This window comes from Mastigoproctus giganteus, chromosome 5 (assembly GCF_048544385.1).
Source record: "Mastigoproctus giganteus isolate SK-2022 chromosome 5, ASM4854438v1, whole genome shotgun sequence".
Lineage (NCBI taxonomy): Eukaryota > Metazoa > Arthropoda > Arachnida > Uropygi > Thelyphonidae > Mastigoproctus > Mastigoproctus giganteus.
Window position 1 is genome coordinate 16,333,222 of NC_143579.1, and position 19,448 is coordinate 16,352,669.

At 38.5% G+C, this 19,448-nt stretch overlaps 1 protein-coding gene across 3 annotated transcripts in view; it reads right to left on the reverse strand.

Annotated features, from left to right (window-relative positions):
• The window catches only part of Ing5 (inhibitor of growth protein 5), a 111,979-nt gene that overhangs the window by 54,220 nt on the left and 38,311 nt on the right, over positions 1-19,448 (reverse strand). For all 3 annotated transcript variants that reach the window (XM_090373089.1, XM_090373091.1, XM_090373090.1), the window contains exon 3: positions 9,056-9,222. In XM_090373089.1, coding sequence (XP_090229215.1) covers positions 9,056-9,222 — 167 coding nt within the window. The remainder of the gene's footprint in view (positions 1-9,055; positions 9,223-19,448) is intronic.

The following is a 19,448-nucleotide window of genomic DNA, read 5'->3' on the forward strand; positions in this document are numbered from 1 at the left end:
CGGCATTACGTTTCTTTCAAACAGCTGCTCACTCTTAAATTGCAAATCTGCCCTACCATGGAATACTGTTCCCTCATCTGGGTTGGTGCCCCCAAAACCTCTCTCAGGCTTCTCGATTCCATTGAGAAGAGGGCAGTTAGGTTAATTAATGATTCATCTCTAACAGAGTCTCTCCACTCACTGTCTCATAGACGTACTGTTTCTGCTGCATGCCTCTTCTACAGATACTTCCATGGGCACTGTTCTTCTGAATTGGCTTCTATAATTCCCGCTCTCTCTCTTTTAAAAGAGTCCGAACACGTGCAGCCACCAGCCAACATCCATTTACTGTCCAACTTCAAACTCACAGAACCAACTTTTCATCTTCCTCATTTATTCATTCAACTGCTGTTTTCTGGAACAACCTTCCCTTCATACGTATTTCCTGAAAATTACAGTCTACAGAAGCTCAAGTCCAATGTCAACAAATATCTTCTTTCGTCTTCTCAACCTCCAACCCAAGCACTGTACTAAGTACTATAGGTTCTAATACCTCTCGTTTTTAGGCTTTACATAAAAAAAAAAAAAAAAATACTTGTAAGTATATCAATGCTGGAAGTATAGTAAATAAATTTCACGAATTTGAACTGTTGGTCAAGACATCAAAGACAGATATTGTTGGGATATCAGAGACATGATGTCACACAGATATAAGCAGTGCAAAATTGGAATTTGAGGAGTACAATGTGTACAGAAAGGACAGACAGGATAGTAAGGGAGGAGGGGTTATGATGTTAAGAAAAACATAAAATCTAAGAAAGTACGTCCAGTTAATGTTGAGTGCACAGTGCAATGTTGAGTCAGTTTGGTGTGACATAAGCACTGTTAAAACCAAGTTGAGAGTAGGAGTGTGTTATAGCTCTAATGACGCTCATGAATACAATGAACTGTACAAAGAAATAAAAGTGGGCCAGTAAATCAGACTGTCTTATAAGTGGGGATTTTAATTTCCCAGATTGTGACTGGAACTTGTGGATTGGCCACTTGCGCACTAGCAAGATTTTTGTGAATTTATTGGATGATTATTTTTTGCAGCATCATGTTCGAGAAGCAACCAGAGAGTGTAATACTCTTGGTCTGGTTATCAGCAGTGATTATTCGTGCATTAAGAATTTGCAGATAAACAAACCACTAGGTGGCAGTGATTACAGTGTACTGATGTAGGATTTATTTAAAGATACAACTACCATCAGGGGTAAAGAGAAGGGTTTTTACTTCCGTAAAGGTGACTACAGTGGTCACAGATAGTTTTTAAATTCTGTACAGTGGGACCAACCGATGATGTTACCAACAGCAAATTCTAAGTGGGAAGCATCCAAAAAACTAATTGTGGAAGCTGCTAGGCTTTTTATTCCAACTAAGAAATACTGTTCTAGGTTTAGGCCAGAATGGATATCAGATGAACTAATGAGACTTGTGGCAGAGAATAAAAATACATGGGATGCACATAAATTGTCAGGCGACACAGATGCCTATAGTAGACACAGACTCAATCAAGTCACAAAGGAGGTTAGGCAAGTGAAGGCAGATTATGAGAAATCCTTGGCAAAAGATGCAAAAAAAACAGCAAGGCCTTCTTTAGTTATATAAACTCTAGAAGGAAGGAGATGAATCAGATTGGTCCATTTCATATTGATGATTCGACTGTTGATGATTCTGCTCAGATAGCTGATAATCTGAATGAGTATTCTGAATTTACATTCATATATGAGGAATTATTAAGGGAGGAAAATGGTGGTAGTTCATCAAACTGCAACAGGGTGCTTAATGATTTTTTAATAACAGAGAGCAAAGTGGAGGAGAAATTGTTGAAGTTAAACATAAGAAAGGCAACTAGGGGGGATGGGATCTATTCAGTTATATTAAAGGAGGCGGAAGAGCAACTAAGCAACCCTTAGCCATAATTATGAGAGCATCCTTGGATTCAGGGGAGGTTCCCACGGACTGGAGATGTGCAAATGTATCCCCAATTCACAAAGGGGGATCGAAGGGTGACACAAGTAATTACAGACCAGTTAGTTTAACTTCTGTTCCGGGTAAAATAATGAAGGCACTGGTTAAAGATGCATTGCAGAATCATCTATACAAGACTTGTTAACAGGAGAGATTGCTTCTACAGGGATGGGATACACTTAAATAGAAAGGGTGCAAGAATATTTGCTGATGCCATCGAGGCAGTGTTAGGTGGGTCGGAAAACTGCTAGCTTGGGGGGGAGACAAAGACCAATAGATTGACAGTAGCCACTCGCAGAGGTGAAAGAGATTCTTGCACTGCTTCTATTAGAATGAGCAGAAGCCTGAAAAACAAGATGCTTGATATTTCAAAGACTGTTGGGAACCATTGCGGTACAAGTAAACACATGGGTTGTGTTAGGGTAGCTAAGAATAGAAACAGGTGCAGGTATACTTGCGTGTACACCAATGCTAGGAGTTTAGTAAACAAATTTGATGAATTTGAGGTATTGCTCAAAACATCAAAGGCAGATATTGTTGGGATATCAGAGACGTGGTGTCGCACAGATATAAGGGATGCAGAACTGCAATTTGGGGAGTACAACGTCTAAAGAAAGGATAGACAGGATAGGAAGGGGGAGGAGTTATGCTATTAGTTAAGAAACACAAAAACCAAGGAAGTGAAGCCAGTCGACATCGCTGGACAGTGCAGTGTTGAGTCAGTTTGGTGTGACATAAGTATTGGGAGATCAAAATTGAGAGTAGGAGTGTGCTATAGGCCTAATGACTCTGATGAGTATAATAAGAAACTGTACAGGGAAATAGAGTGGGCCAGTAAATCAGAGAATCTTATAATGGGAGATTTTAATTTCCCAGATATTGACTGGAATTTGGGGGCTGGTCACTTACACACTAGCAGGGCTTTTGTGGATTTATTGGATGATTGTTTTCTACATCAGCATGTTCGGGAGGCAACTAGAGGGAGTAATACTTTTGATTTGATTATCAGCAGTGATTCTTCATGCATTAAGAATCTGCAGATAAATGAACCACTAGGTGGCAGTGATCACAGTGTGCTGAAGTGGGATTTACTCAAAGAGGTAACTACCATTAGGGGTAAAGGGAAGGGTTATTGCTTCCGTAAAGGCGACTACGATGGACTGAGACAGTATTTAAATTCTATACAGTGGGACCAACTGATGATGTTACCAACAGCAAATTCAAAATGGGAAGCATTCAAAGAACTTATCTTGGAAGCTACTAGGCTTTACATACCAACTAAGAAATATTGTTCAAGGTTTAGGCCAAAATGGATGTCAGATGAACTAATGAGGCATATGGCAGAGAAGAAAAATGCATGGGATACTTACAAATTAACACACGACACAGAAGCCTATGATAGATACAAGTTGATATGCAACCAAGTTACAAAGGAGGTTAGGCAGGTGAAGGCAGATTACGAGAAATCCTTGGCAAGGGATGCAATGAAAAACAGCAAAGAGTTCTTTACTTATGTAAACTCTAGAAGGAAGGGGATGAATCAGATTGGTCCACTTGATATTGATGGGTCAAGTGTTGATGATCCTGCTCAGGTAGCTAACAAACTAAATGAATATTTTGCATCGACATTCACACATGAGGAGTTATTCAGCGAGGGGAATGCCAGAGGTGTATTCAACTCTAGCAGTAAGCTACAGAATCTTGAAATAACTGGGAGTAAAGTGGAGGAGAAATTATTGAAGATAAACACAAGAAAGGCACCCGGGGTGGATGGTATCTATCCAGTTATATTAAAGGAGGCAGCAAAGGAAGTAAGCAAACCCTTAGCCATAATTATGAGAGCTTCCTTGGACTCAGGAGAGGTACCCATAGACTGGAAATGTGCAAATGTGACCCCAATTCACAAAGGAGGATCAAAGGCTGACACAAGTAATTATAGACCTGTGAGCTTAACTTCTGTTCCAGGAAAATTAATGGAGGCACTGGTTAAAGAAGCACTGCAGGATCATTTAGACAAGACTTCAGTTATAGCTCGGACACAGCATGGTTTTGTTAAGGGAAAGTCTTGCCTGACCAATTTATTGGATACTATGATGCAGTCACAAAAGAACTGGATGCAGGGAATAGCTTTGATATTATATACTTGGATCTTAGAAAGGCTTTTGATACTGTTGCACATGGAAGACTGCTACACAAATTGGAGCAATGTGACATTGGAGGCAAATTGCTGCTATGGATAAAGGGGTGGTTGAGGGGGAGAAGACAGAGAGTGGTAATCAATGGACAATGCTCATTGTGGACTAATTTTATTAGTGGAGTCCCTCAGGGCTCAGTGTTGGGTCCATTATTGTTTTCTGTATTTATAAATGATATTGATGATGGTATATTAAGCTTAATGTCCAAGTTTGCAGACGATACAAAGGTTGGCAGGGTTGTCAAGGACACTACTGACACTATGCTGCTGCAACAGGATCTGGAAAGGTTGAGCAGATGGGCTGAGAGGTGGCAAATGAAGTTTAACATTGACAAATGTAAAGTACTACACATGAGAAACAGCAACCCCAGAGCAACGTATCAACTCTGTGGTACTACACTGACAGTGGTAGAGAATGAAAGGGACTTGGGGGTGGTTGTGCAGGCAGATATGAAGTTCTCTGAGCAGTGCAGACGGGCTGCAAGAGTAGCTCATGGAGTATTGTCAATGATATACAGGAATTTTTCCAGCAGGGATAAGGAGGTGATTATTCCCTTGTATAAGGCAATGGTCAGGCCACACCTAGAGTACTGTATACAGGTCTGGAGGCCTCATTTCAAGAAGGATGTAGAGCTGCTGGGACGAGTACAGAGAAGGGCAACAAGATTAGTGAATGGAACAAAGGGGTGCTCTTACGAAGAAAGGCTTAAGTTTTGCAAATTACAGTGTCTGGAGACTAGGCACCAGCGAGGTGACCTGATAGAGGTGTATAAAGCCTTGAATGGTTTGAGCATGCTCAGTGCTGATGGGATTCTTCCTCTAGCTCAGAATAATCACCTGAGAGGGCATAAATTCAAATTGAGGAAAGACAGATGTAGGATAGACGTGCGGAAATTTGCCTTTAGCCAGCAGGTGGTTGGTTGGTGGAACAGACTTCCATCCCTTGTCATGGAGGTTGATAACCTAAATAAGTTTAAGGCTCAGCTGGACAGGTATTTTGAACGAACAGAGGGGTGAAGTGGAAGTGGGGGTTTTTTTTTTTTTTTTTGGCTGATGCTGCATAAGCTTGCTTTCTTGCATCAAATGCCCCTACTAATGCTAATGCTAAAAGACTGCAGTAATAATTCAGACACAGCATGGGTTTGTTAAGGGAAAGTTTTGTCTGGCGAATTTGTTTGGATACTATGATGTGGATATAAAGGAACTGGATGCAAAAAATAATTTTGATATCATATTCTTGGATTTTAGGAAAGCTTTTGACACTGTTGTGCATGGAAGACTACTGTACAAATTGGAACAGTATGGCATTAAGAGTAAGTTGCTACAATGGATAAAAGGATGGTTAAGTGGGAGAAGACAGAGTGGTAATCAATGAATGCTGCTCTTCGTGGACTAATGTAACTAGTGGAGTCCCCCAGGATTCAATGTTGGGCCCATTGTTGTTTTGTATATTTATTAATGATACTGATGAAGGTATATCAGGCTTAATGTGGAAGTTTGCAGATGATACAAAGGTTTACAGGATTGTTAATGACAGTAATGGCAGTGTGCTACTGCAACAGGATCTAGAAAGGGCAGATGGGCTGAGAAGTGGCAACTGAAGTTTAACATTGACAATTGTAAAGTACTGCATATGGGTAGAAATAAACCCAGAGAAATGTACAAACTGTGTGGTTCTACAGTGTGGTGGTAGAAAATGAAAAAGACCTGGTAGTAATTGTGCGGTCAGATATGAAGTTTTCTGAGCAATGCAGACAGGGTGGCAGAGTAGGTCATGGAGTATTGTCAATGATTTACAGGAATTTTGCTATAGGGAAAAGGATGTGATTATCCCTTTGTATAAGGCAATGGTCAGGCCATACCTTGAGTACTGTATACAGGTCGGGAGGCCTCATTTAAGGAAGGATGTAGGGTTGCTTGTAGATAAGGGTAAAAGGATTGTTGAGGGGAACGAAGGAATCTTCTTACCAAGAAAGGCTTAAGTTCTGCAAATTGCAGTGGCTGGAGACTAGGCACCTTTGAGGTGATCTGATTTAGGTGTATAAGGCCTTAAATGGGTTGAGCACGCTGAATTCTGATGGGATTCTTCCACTTGCTCAGATTACAAACCTGAGGGGGCATAAATTCAAATTGAGGACAGACAGTTGTAGAATAGTAGTGCATAAATTTGCCTTTAGCCACTGGTGCTTAACTGCTGGAACAAACTTTCATCTGTCGTGGAAGTTGATAGCTTAAATAAATTCAAGGATGAACTTGAGAAACTTCTTTTTTTCTTTTTTTTGGGCTGATGCTACATAAGTTCATATGCTTTCTTTCTTTCATCACATGCTTTCATTACTACTACTTGAATATAATAGGTCTAGAAATGTTTGCTTGATGCTGTCAAAGAAGACACATAGGGTTTAGTATTAATAGTAGCAAATGATGCAAGAAAGCAAGCTTCTACAGCATCAGCCAAAAAATAAAAAAATAAAAAAATTTCACCGATCCATCCCATCCAACAGTTTATCTAGTTTCTCCTTGAATTTATTCAACCTATCTATTTCCACAACAATGGATGGAAACATGTTACAGCAATCAACAAGCCAACGGCTGAAGACAAACTTCCACACATGTATTCTACAACCATCCTTCCTCAATTTGAATTTAAATCCCCTCATGTGCATAGTCTGAACAAGAGAAAGAATCCTATCAGCACTGAGTTTGCTCAAGCCATTTAAAAGCCTTAAAAACCTTAATGAGATCACCTCACAGGTGTCTAAGTCTCCAGATGCTGCAATCTGCAGCATCTGGAGACTAGGCAATGAAGTCTTTCTTGGTAATACACCCCTTTGTCTACCTTGAAGCTGTGATAATCAATTCTATCATGAAAGACTGTGTCACGCTAATAGGGCAAATTTTTTTTTGGCAGAAGAGATTACTTTTGTAGAGAAGGAGTATAATTGAATAGAACAGGTGTACAAATATTTGCTGGATGCTGCTAGCTAGGTGTGTATGTGCGGTGGGAGGGGACAATAGACTAATAAGGCAGCATATTGTTAGGCAGAAAGAGAATCACTTTTCACCACTACAAACCATTCTATTGAGACATACAATAGCTTGGAAAGCAGTATGAGGAGTTCAAGGCATTCTAATTATTCAGAGTTGGGCCTTAAAAATATAAAAAAATTATTCCAACAGTTAATAATCCTTTGACTAAAAGAGAATTTTCTTATATGCACTCTATTTCAAGTGTCCTTACTTAATATATGCCTTCTTGTTTGTAATGCCTGCAAAAGGAAAAAGTTATCCTCATTATTTAATTTATTAGAGCCATTCTAAACCTCAAATACCATAATCAATTCCCCATGCATGCCTAGGCTTGAGACTCTGCAAAAATAAAAAAAAATAAAAAATTGATGTCCTCCGTGCCAGCATATTGGTTCTGTCACTTGTCTGGAGAGGTCCAAGTTCAATTTCAGTCTATGACTGGAGGAATTTCAATGTCCTTGATCCTTTTCAATTGAGGATGTAGTTATTTGATCCCAGGCAGAGGGAGTAGAATTTTCCCCATTAGTTATTCCGGGTTTTTTAGCTGCACAACATGCAAATCAACCCATGAACTTTTACAAACATTAATATACACACAATATGGTCTAAGTTGCTAATGTGCTTAAACTCAACAACAACAAAACTGAGGTCTCTCTCTATAGAGGAATATTCCTTTATGTCAATAACTAACCTTGACGTGCTTTCTTGCACCTTTTTCCAGCAGTTCCAGGAAGTGGATCTGCTGGACAAAGTGCAGACGAGGGACCATTTATATAACCCTCTGCTCCTGTCCTTCAGCCATCCCTCAATTTACCTTGGATCTTGCTCATATCCCATGCTCCAGCTTGTAACAGCAATCTTCCATGTGGGACTCTGTCAAATGTTTGCTAAAGTCTAAGTATGTAATAATGTCAAAATTGTTTCTTGCATTCAACTCCTGTGTGACCACATTACAGAAGTATTAGAATTAGATTGGTCAGTTTACATTTTCCCTTTACAAAGCTGTGTTGTAATCCATTTAGGATATTATACCTCAAAATGATCCTATGATGCTTCTTGATCATATTTCATGACCTTCCCCACTACTGAAGTCAAACTAACCAATCTATAGTTACTCATTTCATCCTTGAAAATCTCCAATCTAAGAGAAAGACTGCTAAACCCAAAAAGGGGAGGGGGGGATAATGATGAGAATCTAAGAGGAGAATAGGTGCGTAATGATTTTATGCACCTATTCAAACCCTGCTACAATATAATTAGGTAAACACCATTGTGATACCCTGGCATTTCCTTTTAAGTACAGTATGTTTTCTGTTAGAATTTCCTTTGTAATATCAATATTATTTTTATTTTACATTACTTAAATACATTATCACAAAAAGTTCCCAGCTCAAAAGGAACTTTCTACTGTAAAGATTAATACAAAGTATCTACTAAACTCATTGGTCACATTGGCTGGATTCTCTACCATTTCCATTGTGCAAAGGTTCTATATATTAATATAGAACCTTTGTTCTATATTAAAAGTCCCTGTTCCCAAACTTGGCTCTCTTGCCTAGAAGAGAATCAAGCTATATATACCAGTTTAGCTAGAAAATTGAAGTAGAAAATAATTCTTAAAAAAATTTGCAATAAAAATTAATTAATAAATTAATTAATTAATAAATAAAATAATTAAAGTAAAATGAAATAAAATAAAACAAAATAATTAAATGCTATTTCAATTAAATACAAAAGAAATTAAAGAAATTTAAAAATGGAATAAACTAAAAGGTTTGATTCTCAATAAAAATAATATATATAACTACATACTTCATTGGTAAATATTTATTGTCTTACCATTTCATAAGTTTGCATTGCCAACTGGACTTTATCATCTCCAAAATCTTGAGCCTTTTTAAATAACCTGTGTATTTTATCCAAATATTCAGTCCTTTGTTCAGGTGACATATTACGCACATTCTTAAGGTACTCTGTAGCTAGCCGATCAATATTTTTAGACTCTTCTATAATCAAAGAAAAATTACCATATTACATAAAAGGATCTTGATATAACTAGCTATACTTATTTCATATCTTACAATACAATAACTTTTAACAGATAATAAGGTTATAAAAGTAAATTAAAAGTTTTAAAAGTATTAGCATTAGTTGAGGCATATGATGCAAGAAAGCAAGCTTATACAGCATCAGCCAAAAAAAAAACAACTTCCATTTTCACCCATTCGGTCACTCCAAATGTTTGTCTAGTTCTGCCTTGAATCTATTTAAGCTATCAACTTCCACAACAACAGATGGAAGTCTGTTCCAGCAATCAACTACCCGCTAGCTAAAGGAAAACTTCCGCACATCTATTCTAAAACTGTCTTTCCTCAATTTGAATCTATGCCTGCTCGGGTTCTTAATCCGAGCAAGCGAAAGTATCCCGTCAGCATTGAGCCTGCTGAAACCATTCAAGGCCTTATACATCTCGATCAGATCACCTCGCAGGTACCTAGTCCCAAGATGCTGTAACTTTCTGAACTTGAGCCTTTCTTCGTAAGCACGCTCCTTTGTTCCTCACACCAATCTTGTTGCCCTTCTCGTTCTAGCAACTCAACATCCTTTCTAAAATAGGGCCTCCAGACCTGTATACAGTACTCAAGATGTGGCCTGCCATTGCCTTATACAAAGGGATAATCACCTCCTTGTCTCTGCTAGCAAAATTCCTATATATCACTGACAAAACTCCATGACCTGCTATGGCACACTGTCTGCACAGAGAACTAGATATATCTGACTGCACAATTAGCCCCCAGGTCTTTTTTTCATTCTCCACCTCCCTGAGTGTAGTTCCACACAGTTTGTACATTTCTCTTGGGTTACCCATATGGAGTACTTTGCATTTGTCAATATTAAACTTAAGTTGCCATGTCACAAAAATTCAGTACAAAATTCAATATTAATAATTATTTATTAATAAATAAATATTTAAGGATTGGGGCTAATAGCAGCTTCATTCCTGGGTGCCCAACTTTTCTAGATCCTGTTGCAGTAGCATAATGTCTTTACTGTCATAAACAACCCTGCCAACCTTTGTATTATCTGCAAACTTGGAGAATAAGCCTGATATAACTTAATCAATGATATGAGTCTGTTTGGTGGTGTGACATAAACACTGGAAAAGCTGATGCTGTATAAGCTTGCTTATACTGCATCAGCCAAATGCTGTATAAGCAAGGTTTCATTGATAAACAGATATTGATAAATACACAAAACAACAATTGGCCCAGCTCCGAACCCTGGGGGAACTCTGCTAATAACATTAGTCCACATAGAGCAGTGTCCATTTATTACCACTCTCTGCCATCTCCCACTCAACCATCCCTTCATCCATTGCAGTACCTTGCCCTTAATACCACAACACTCCAATTTGTACAGCAGTATTCCATGTGCAACAGTATCAAAAGCTTTCCTGAAATCAAAGCATATGATATCAAAATTATTTTCTGCATCCAGTTCCATTATAACTACATCATAGAATCCAAACAAATTTGCCAGACAAAACTTTCCCTTAACAAATCCATGTTGTGTCTGAGCTATTACTGCTTTCATGTCTAGGTGATCCTGTATCACCTCTTTAACCAGTGGCTCCATTATTTTCCCCAGAACAGAAGCTAAACTAACAGGTCTATAATTATTTGTGTCACCATTTGAACCCCCCCCCCCTTTGTGAATTGGGGATACATTTGCACATTTCCAGTTCATGGGGAACTCCCTCAACTCTAAGGATGCTATCATAATTATGGCTAAGGATTTGCTTACTTCCCTTGCTACCTCCTTCATTATAACTGGATAGATTCCATCTGCCCCACAGGTGCCTTCCTTATGTTTAACTTCAACAATTTCTCCTCTACTTTGCTCTCAGTTATTACAAAATCACTTAGCTCCCTTTAGAGTTTGATAAACTTCTGGCATTCCTCTCCTTGAATAACTCCTCAAGTGTGAATGTAGATGCAAAATACTCATTCAGTTTATCAGCTATTTGAGCAGGATCATCAATAGTCGAACCATATATGTTAAGTGAACCAATTTGATTCATCCCCTTCCTTCTAGAGTTTACATAAGTAAAAAACTCTTTGCTGTTTTTCTTTGCATCTCTTGCCAAAGATTACTCGTAATCTGCCTTTGCCTGCCTAACCTGCTTTGTGACGTTTACAGACTAGCTTGTAACTGCCAATAATATATTGGCAGTTATAAGCTAGTCTGTAATCTGATGAATTAATATAATTAATTCATCCGATATCCATTTAGGTCTGAACTTTGAACAATATTCCTTAGTTGGTATGAAAAGCCTAGTAGTCTCCAAGATTAAGTCCCTGAAGGCTTCCCATTAAGAATTCACCATTGGTAACATCATCAGTTGATCCCACTGTATAAAATTTAAAAACTGTCAGAGACCACTGTAGTCACCTTTACGAAAACAAAAACCCCTTTCCTTTACCCTTGATGATAGTTACATCTTTAAGTAAATCCCATATCAGTACACTGTGATCACTATCATCTAGTGGTTCTTTTATCTGCAAATTCTTAATGCATGAATAATCACTGCTGATAATCAGATCAAGGGTATCACTGTTCGAGGTTGCCCCTCGAACATGTTGCTGTAGAAAACAATACTCCAATAAATCTACAAAAGTCTTGCTAGCATGTGAGTAACCAATCCACAAGTTCCAGTTAATATCTGGGAAGTTAAAATCCCCCATTATAACACAATCTGATTTATTGGCCCATTCTATTTCTCTGCACAACCGTTCATTGTACTCATCACAGTCATTAGGCCTATAACATACTCCTACTCTCATTTTCCCTTTCCCAGTGTTTATGTCACATCAAACAGACTCAACATTGCACTGTCCACTCATGTCAACTGGATGCACTATCTTAGATTTTATGTGTTTCTTAACTAACAGCATAACCCCTCCTCCCTTCCTACCCTGTCTGTCCTTTCTGTGCACATTGTACTCCCAAATTCCAATTCTGCACTGCTTATATCTGTGTGACACCATGTCTCTGATATCCCAACACTATCTGCCTTTGATGTCTTGATCAGCATTTCAAATTCATCAATTTCTTTACTATACTTCTACCATTAGTGTACATGCAAGTATATATGCACTTGTTCTTACTCTTTGTTATTCTAATACAGCCCATGTATTTACTTGTTCCATGATGACTCCCAGCAGCTCTTGAAGTCCCCAGCAACTTGCTCGCTAGGCTGCTGCTCATTACAATAGAAGCAGTGCAAAGATCACTTTCGCCTCTTTACCGTTTATCGTTAATCTTTTAGTCTGCGAATCCCCCCAGTCTAGTAGTTTTCCGACCCACCTAACACTGCCTCGATAACATCAGAAAATATTCTTGCACCATTTCTATTTAAGTGTATTCCATCCCTGTAGAAGCAGTCTCTCCTGTTAGCAAGCACAGACCACACTGAAAAAAATTCTAACCCATGGGCCTTGCACAATCTCTCCAGGGCCGAATTCATTGATAAGGCTCTCATCATATACTCTCTCCTATCATGAAGTCTGGGCAGAATTGCAGACACTTTCAAATTTAACTCTAACTCACGATTTTTTCCCAGCATTGGCCTGTACTTGTTAAGTAAATCTGCAGATCTCTTACTCTTAAGGTCATTAGTGTCAACGTGTACAACAATATCATCTTTTGTGCCCTTAAAAGATGATATCTACCCTACAACGTCATCAACTTTTGCCCCTGGTACACATACCCTGGTCCTGTTCCACCTATCCTTTTTGCATAATATATTCCCCATCTCCCTGACAATAGAGTCGCCAACAATAACTAGTTCCTGTGGGACCAGCACATTCTGCCTTGGAGATTGTCGCTGTGTTGCCTGATGCACAGGAGTGAGCTCTGGCATTGAGTTGGGCAGCTGAGAGCTTGATGGACCGGACCCTTCATATTAATTTCTTCAAGAGTAAATGCCCTCAAAGAAATTAATATGAGAGCTTGATGGACTCCTTATATTAATTTCTTCGAGGGCATTTACCCTACACCTCAAACTCTTATAGACACCCATTAGAACACTGAATTGGCGCCTAATTTCTTCACAGTCTCTCTCTCTCTCTCTCTGCACCTAGCACACACAAAGACATCCTCCTTGGCTAGATCATGTCTTGTTCTAGTTGTTGTTGTTATTTGGTTTTTAGGAGCATTAGCAACTAAAGCCATATTGCTCCGGGGATATACGGTGGTCATTCCCTGACCTTTCCGCATTCTCCGTATTTGGTGGTAATAGGCTCGAACCCCAGTCTAATCAAGAAGCGTGTGCTACGCACTGCCGCTCCTGCCCACCTGGCATCCTGTTCTAGACAGGTCTGCAAACATTTCACATTTCATGCATTGTTTTAGACTGTGATGCCTTGAAGAATCACCCCCTTCGGTTCTCCCACGAGCCACAGCACTCTGGATATTCTGTGAACACTCCTTTGCTGCTCTCTAGTCTGGGTCATGATTCCATTAATTATTAATTAAGTATAATTTAATTAATAATGAACTTTAAGATTAATAAATTTTACTGATTAATTGATAATACTATACTAATCTAACAGATTTCTAATACAGTGCTACATTTTTTGCTATCTAGTTTTATGTTAAACCGTACATCAGTATTGTCTAACAATGGCAGCAAGTTATGAAAGAAGTATTAACTTTCAAAATTGCTAACTAAATTCAAAAATAAACCACAGAGCTTGGCTAGAACTATAAAGCTACTTATAGAAAATAATTTAGTATAATAATTAAGTCAATAAAATGATGAAAATAGCTTTCGCCAGAGATGAAAAAAGCTTGGTCAACGTGGTAATAGCCTTGTACCCAAGCTAAAATGCTTGTTTTCAGATAAACCATAGACAAATCAGTAAAGAAATAAAAATGAATTTAATTAACCTGTATAAATTACATATACAGGTGACTTCTGCTAAATGCAATATCACTATGCATGATTTTAGGTTAATGCAGCTGAACTATGTTAGGCTAACTGCATATCATACAAAGTTTGCAGCAGCAGAAAACTACTCAATTTTTTTTCCAATACGCAATATTTTACTTTCAGCAGCAGGTACATTTTCTAATTTCATATTGCATATACATAATTCTCAAGATTTTTATAGTAACTTCAAATGAGTTTTATTTTACTTATAACACTTGGATTTTGAATCAGTTATCATATAAATTTTATTTAGAGTCATATGTCATTAACAATTGCCCAAAGGCCAGCCAATGGTCTTCTGTTATGAATGATGAAACTGTCATTTTTGGGTTTAAATAATTGAAAAAATATAATTTTTGAAACAGTAACTTTTCTGTTGTTAAGAGGGTTATCCCAAAAGTAATGCACATGCCTGTCGTTCGATATGCCTGCATGACTGACATTTATCAGTATAATAATAATATGTTTAAAATCAACATTAGCATGCTTGAAACACTGCATGAATGTTTGTGGAGAAGCTTTTAAAAATGGATGGTGAAATTGCTCCAGGTCAAAGATTTTTTATTGAAATTGAAACTTATGTACTTGAATGCCAACATAAATTTATGAATTGTTGTGGGATGTGTCTGGTGAGTCAACAGTAGATCAAACATGATTTCATGTTGATCTCACAGGCTTTGCAAAGTCAGATCAGTGTTGACAACAAGCAGATAGGTACATCAAGAACATCTATGGTTAACACTGACAGTCATTATTACCACCATTTTAGACTTATGAAGAAACAGCTAACAGATCTGGAATACTGAAATTATCTGATCACCAAATATTAACTTTTGTTACAAAAACGAAAAGTCACTGCCTCATGGGTCCCACATTTACTGTCAGATGCAATACAGTTACTCATTATTGATAAGCTGGAGTTTTTAAAATGCATTGTTGCCATTGATAAGACATGGACACACGACTCTGAATCTGAACTGAAGCCATAACCAGTTCAGTGGAAGCATCTACCTTTGCCACATCCCTCTAAATGTCACCGTCAACAACGAAAGGCGAAACAATGGTCATCATGGCTTATGATTATGAGGGCTTTATTGCTGCTGCTGATCATATTCAATTAGAAGATCAATGACTGTAAACTACCAGGCAACATTTCTTCATCAGAAATTATGCCTGAAAATTCATCAGAAGTGGCCACAGATGTCGGCAGCTTGCATGCTTGTACTCCATCACTATGCAGGGGCTTGTATCACACATTCTGTACAGACTGTTTTCACTGTTTACAAGCAAGGAAGTACTAACTCATCCCCCCCCACAGCAATTACGATCTATTCCCAAAGCTCGAGGAACTGTTGTGTGAACAACAATTTCTGTCTTTAGAAGCACTGAGTGCAGCCAACAAAACGTATCTGATGGCTTAACTTCAGCAAACAGTTAAATGGCATTCAGAAATTACCTGAACATTGGAAAGCAGTAATGAGGTTTGAAGAAGACTAGATTGAAGGTTTTTAATGTAAATTTCATTATAAAATAAATTCATTTTAAATTAACTGCTTTTGTACTGTCATAATATAAATATTAAAATATTTATATTTTAATATTTTACTAATTTCATGCAGAATGTAGATTTTTAACAGGATATTAGAAAAATCCTGCTAAAGACCGCCACATTCAAAATAGGACCTGTGATTAGAAAAATAAAAACTATTTTTGTTTTTAGTGCTATATGGTAACTTGGTTACTGGAGGGATGAAATTTTTTGTATCACACATATAGAAACTTCAGAATATATTATTTCACCATTCACCTTTTGTCTACCAGAGTTGCTTTACATCTTACAGAACCTCTTTTCTGCAAAGAAGAGTATGGTAGCACCATTGCTGCCAGGCAGTATATCTTACTTGCACTATCATGTTTGTTTACTTAAAGTGATATCTATAATAGTGTAAGATCATTTGAAAAGATATTCAAACATATACTACAAATAAAATGAAATTCTAGAAATCTAAATGTATATTTTACCTGAATTCAACTACTGTATACCAAGGTTTTATTTTATTTTACCTCCATATCCTCTAGATTTTATCTCCATAATAGAACAAAAAATTTAGTGCTATGAGCCTCTAACTTGGTATACTGAGGACTCAAAGAGTAGGGATGAATTTTTTTTTTTCACACATAGAAACTTCAGATTACTCCTTTCACCTTTTGTTTACCAGAGTTGCTTTACATCTTACAGACCCTCTCTTCTGCAAAGAAAAGTATGGTGGCACCACTATTACAAGGCAGTATATTTTACCTGGTCCTTGAGACTGTCTCACACATTCTCTCAAGTATGACAAACTGCGCTTGCTACCTGGAAGTCTAAAATTCTCATGAAACTGATATTCGGGTGACACTTGAGTCAAGTGGACCAAATTTTGGTGAAGTACAGTCATTTTGCGACAACCAAATTTTATGCTTGCACCTTCACAATGGTGGGACTGTTAGAAATCCCGAGTATGTGCAAGTCTTGACAACACCTAGCATACTGGAGGCGACTACTCAGGTGCAAACCAATGTAAGCAGGGATCAAGGTGTGACATTCACACTACAGGGTGGAATGCCGCCTCTCTGTGTTATCAGGCAATACTAGGTGGTAGATGACTCTCATCAACTGGTGCGATACCATCACTTTGCTTACTGGAGGCTTGAAGTGGTGGAACTCATGTTTAGTCTCCACAGCAAAGCTCCAGAAACCTACTCTCCCCCATCCCTCCCATTGTGCAGTACAATTGATTAGTAAATTAATAAGAGGAGTTTACCTCAATATCGTACGTGGAACACTTCCGTATGATACCCTCCAGAAATTAAAGGAGGGTATCATACGGAAGTGTTCCACGTACGATATTGAGGTAAACTCCTCTTATTAATTTACTAATATTATTATCAACGTAGAACATATTGAGTATTACAGCTCTGATTCATACTGTACAATTGATTATGATGGGTACATGGCAAGATCCAATCTTCTTAATATTTCAAGGATACAGATCTAAAACAGTGTTTGCAGGATGATGCTAGATGGTCCACCAGACTAAACCTATTGGTAACTCTCTAGGAGATTTCGTATCAGCTAATGTATAATCTCTCTGCCTCCACTCTGGTAGATAGTAACTGGAGGGAGTCTGAGTAGTGTGTATGTGTGAGGGGGCACTGTCAAGGTCACATTATATCAAGGAACTGGGTAGATTCTTGCTGTACGGCAATTCCAAAAATTTCATTCCTTCATACATGTCCTCCCCCACCTTTTCTTACTATTGAAAACATCACAAATAAACAAACTTATCTGCAAAAAGATCTAAACCTCCCAAATGTATCCTCATTCATTTCACAAATGTATACAGGGTGATTCACTACCAGTGCGACAAACTTGCAGGAGGTGTAGGGGGCACAAAGATGAATTGGAATCACATAGCATTGCAGGGTCCGAAATGCCTTCGTCATGCGGTAAAGGACGTTGAATGGGAGGTCGCGTGAACAGCGATCCCGCTGGAAGTCACAATTTGCAAACCGTTTCTGTTGAAGAAAACAAGTAGCAAAAGTCCTCCAGAGTGGATAATCCGCAGGCTCCAATGATTGGACGCGTTGCAGATGGTATGAACTCATTTGGTTTGTTGACAGTATCCTCCATACAGTGGATTGGTAACTACTCAATCGTTGGCCTATCACTCAAGTACTCGTACTCGGATTGCCTTCTGCAAGATAGGACATTCTCCTCATTGTCTGGCGTCCTCGTCGTTTGCTCTCGATTCATGGTACCTCTCATGAAACAACCAGTCTCACGTAACCTTCTGTGCACATGTGCAAAAATCGTATGATGAGTTGCACACCTGTCCGGGAAACGTTCCTGGTACAAGCGCAGAGCGGTGCACCCGTTACAGACCGCAGCTCCATATGCGAGGTGCATGTCGGCCAGTTCAATGTTTGAATACTTGTCCATCCTACTGCCTCGGGAACCAGTTCGCAAATGCTAACTTCCAGCGGGATCGCTGTTCACGCGACCTCTGGTTCAACGTCCTCTACCGCATGACGAAGGCATTTCGGACCCTGCAATGCTATGTGATTACGATTCATTCTTTGTGCCCCCTACACCTCCTGCAAGTTTGTTGCACTGGTAGTGAATCACCCTGTATATGTGGTTTCAGTTCCAATCTCAATGATATGGACATCATTGAGATATCCATTTCCACTTAGTCTGTCAAGCCCCATATACTTTTTGATGACTGAATTTCAACCACTACTCATATCAATTGTCCTAATTATTCACTGTACGATTCCTTTAGCGTCAATGGTGGCACTTGTGCATATGTCTGCCCTAATATTCCTTGTCAGAGACTTAGTAATTGGAATCTCCTCTTTCGATCTTCTCTGGCTTAAAATCTCTCTGTCCCTTCTGTCAAATTCGTCTGTTGCCTCTATCATTCTCCCAACTCAACTAATCACTTGGGACTCTTTGAAACTTAACTTTCTCCAGTCCAACTTTCCTAACAGTAAGGTAAATTTCCATGGTGATTTTAACGTTCACAACTCCACTGGCTTCTGTTTTCCAATCACATACATCCAGCTGGTTGAGGTGCTGCGACTTTTGCAATTACTAATGATTGTTCATTTACCTACCAGAATACCAGATAATCCTAGCCAAAACTCTTGCTCCTTTTCTTAAAAAACAACCATTCCAAGTACACGGTCAAAGTCGGTGACCTTCTAGGCACCTCAGATCACAACTTGGTGTTGGTCTCTTCTCCAATGGAGAGTTTCTTTTGTGACCATTCTCAACCTCGTGTTGTTTGGCATTACAAGAATGCAAAATGGGATGATCTGCGAGATTTCTTTTTCCTGGTCAGATTACTCTCATAGGGATGAAATTATTCTTACTGGGATGAAATCCTTTGTTCTACACTTCACCTTAAAATCTCGTACTTTATATAAACCTTGGTTTTCCAATAAATGTGCTAAGGCTGTTCAAGATAATAATGTTGTATACAGCAATTGGTTCGCATCCAAATTTAGAGGGGTCATTTTTTGCATACACAAAAGGTCACAACAATTGTTAAGCCGTTATTAACCAGTCCAAACTAATTTTGAACAGGCTAAGAGTAGAAAACTTGTTTCTTGTTCAATGGTAGTCAAGCATTCTGGAATCTTACCAAAACAACTGGCTGCAACTCTTGTCCATCTCTACTCCACCTCTGTCAA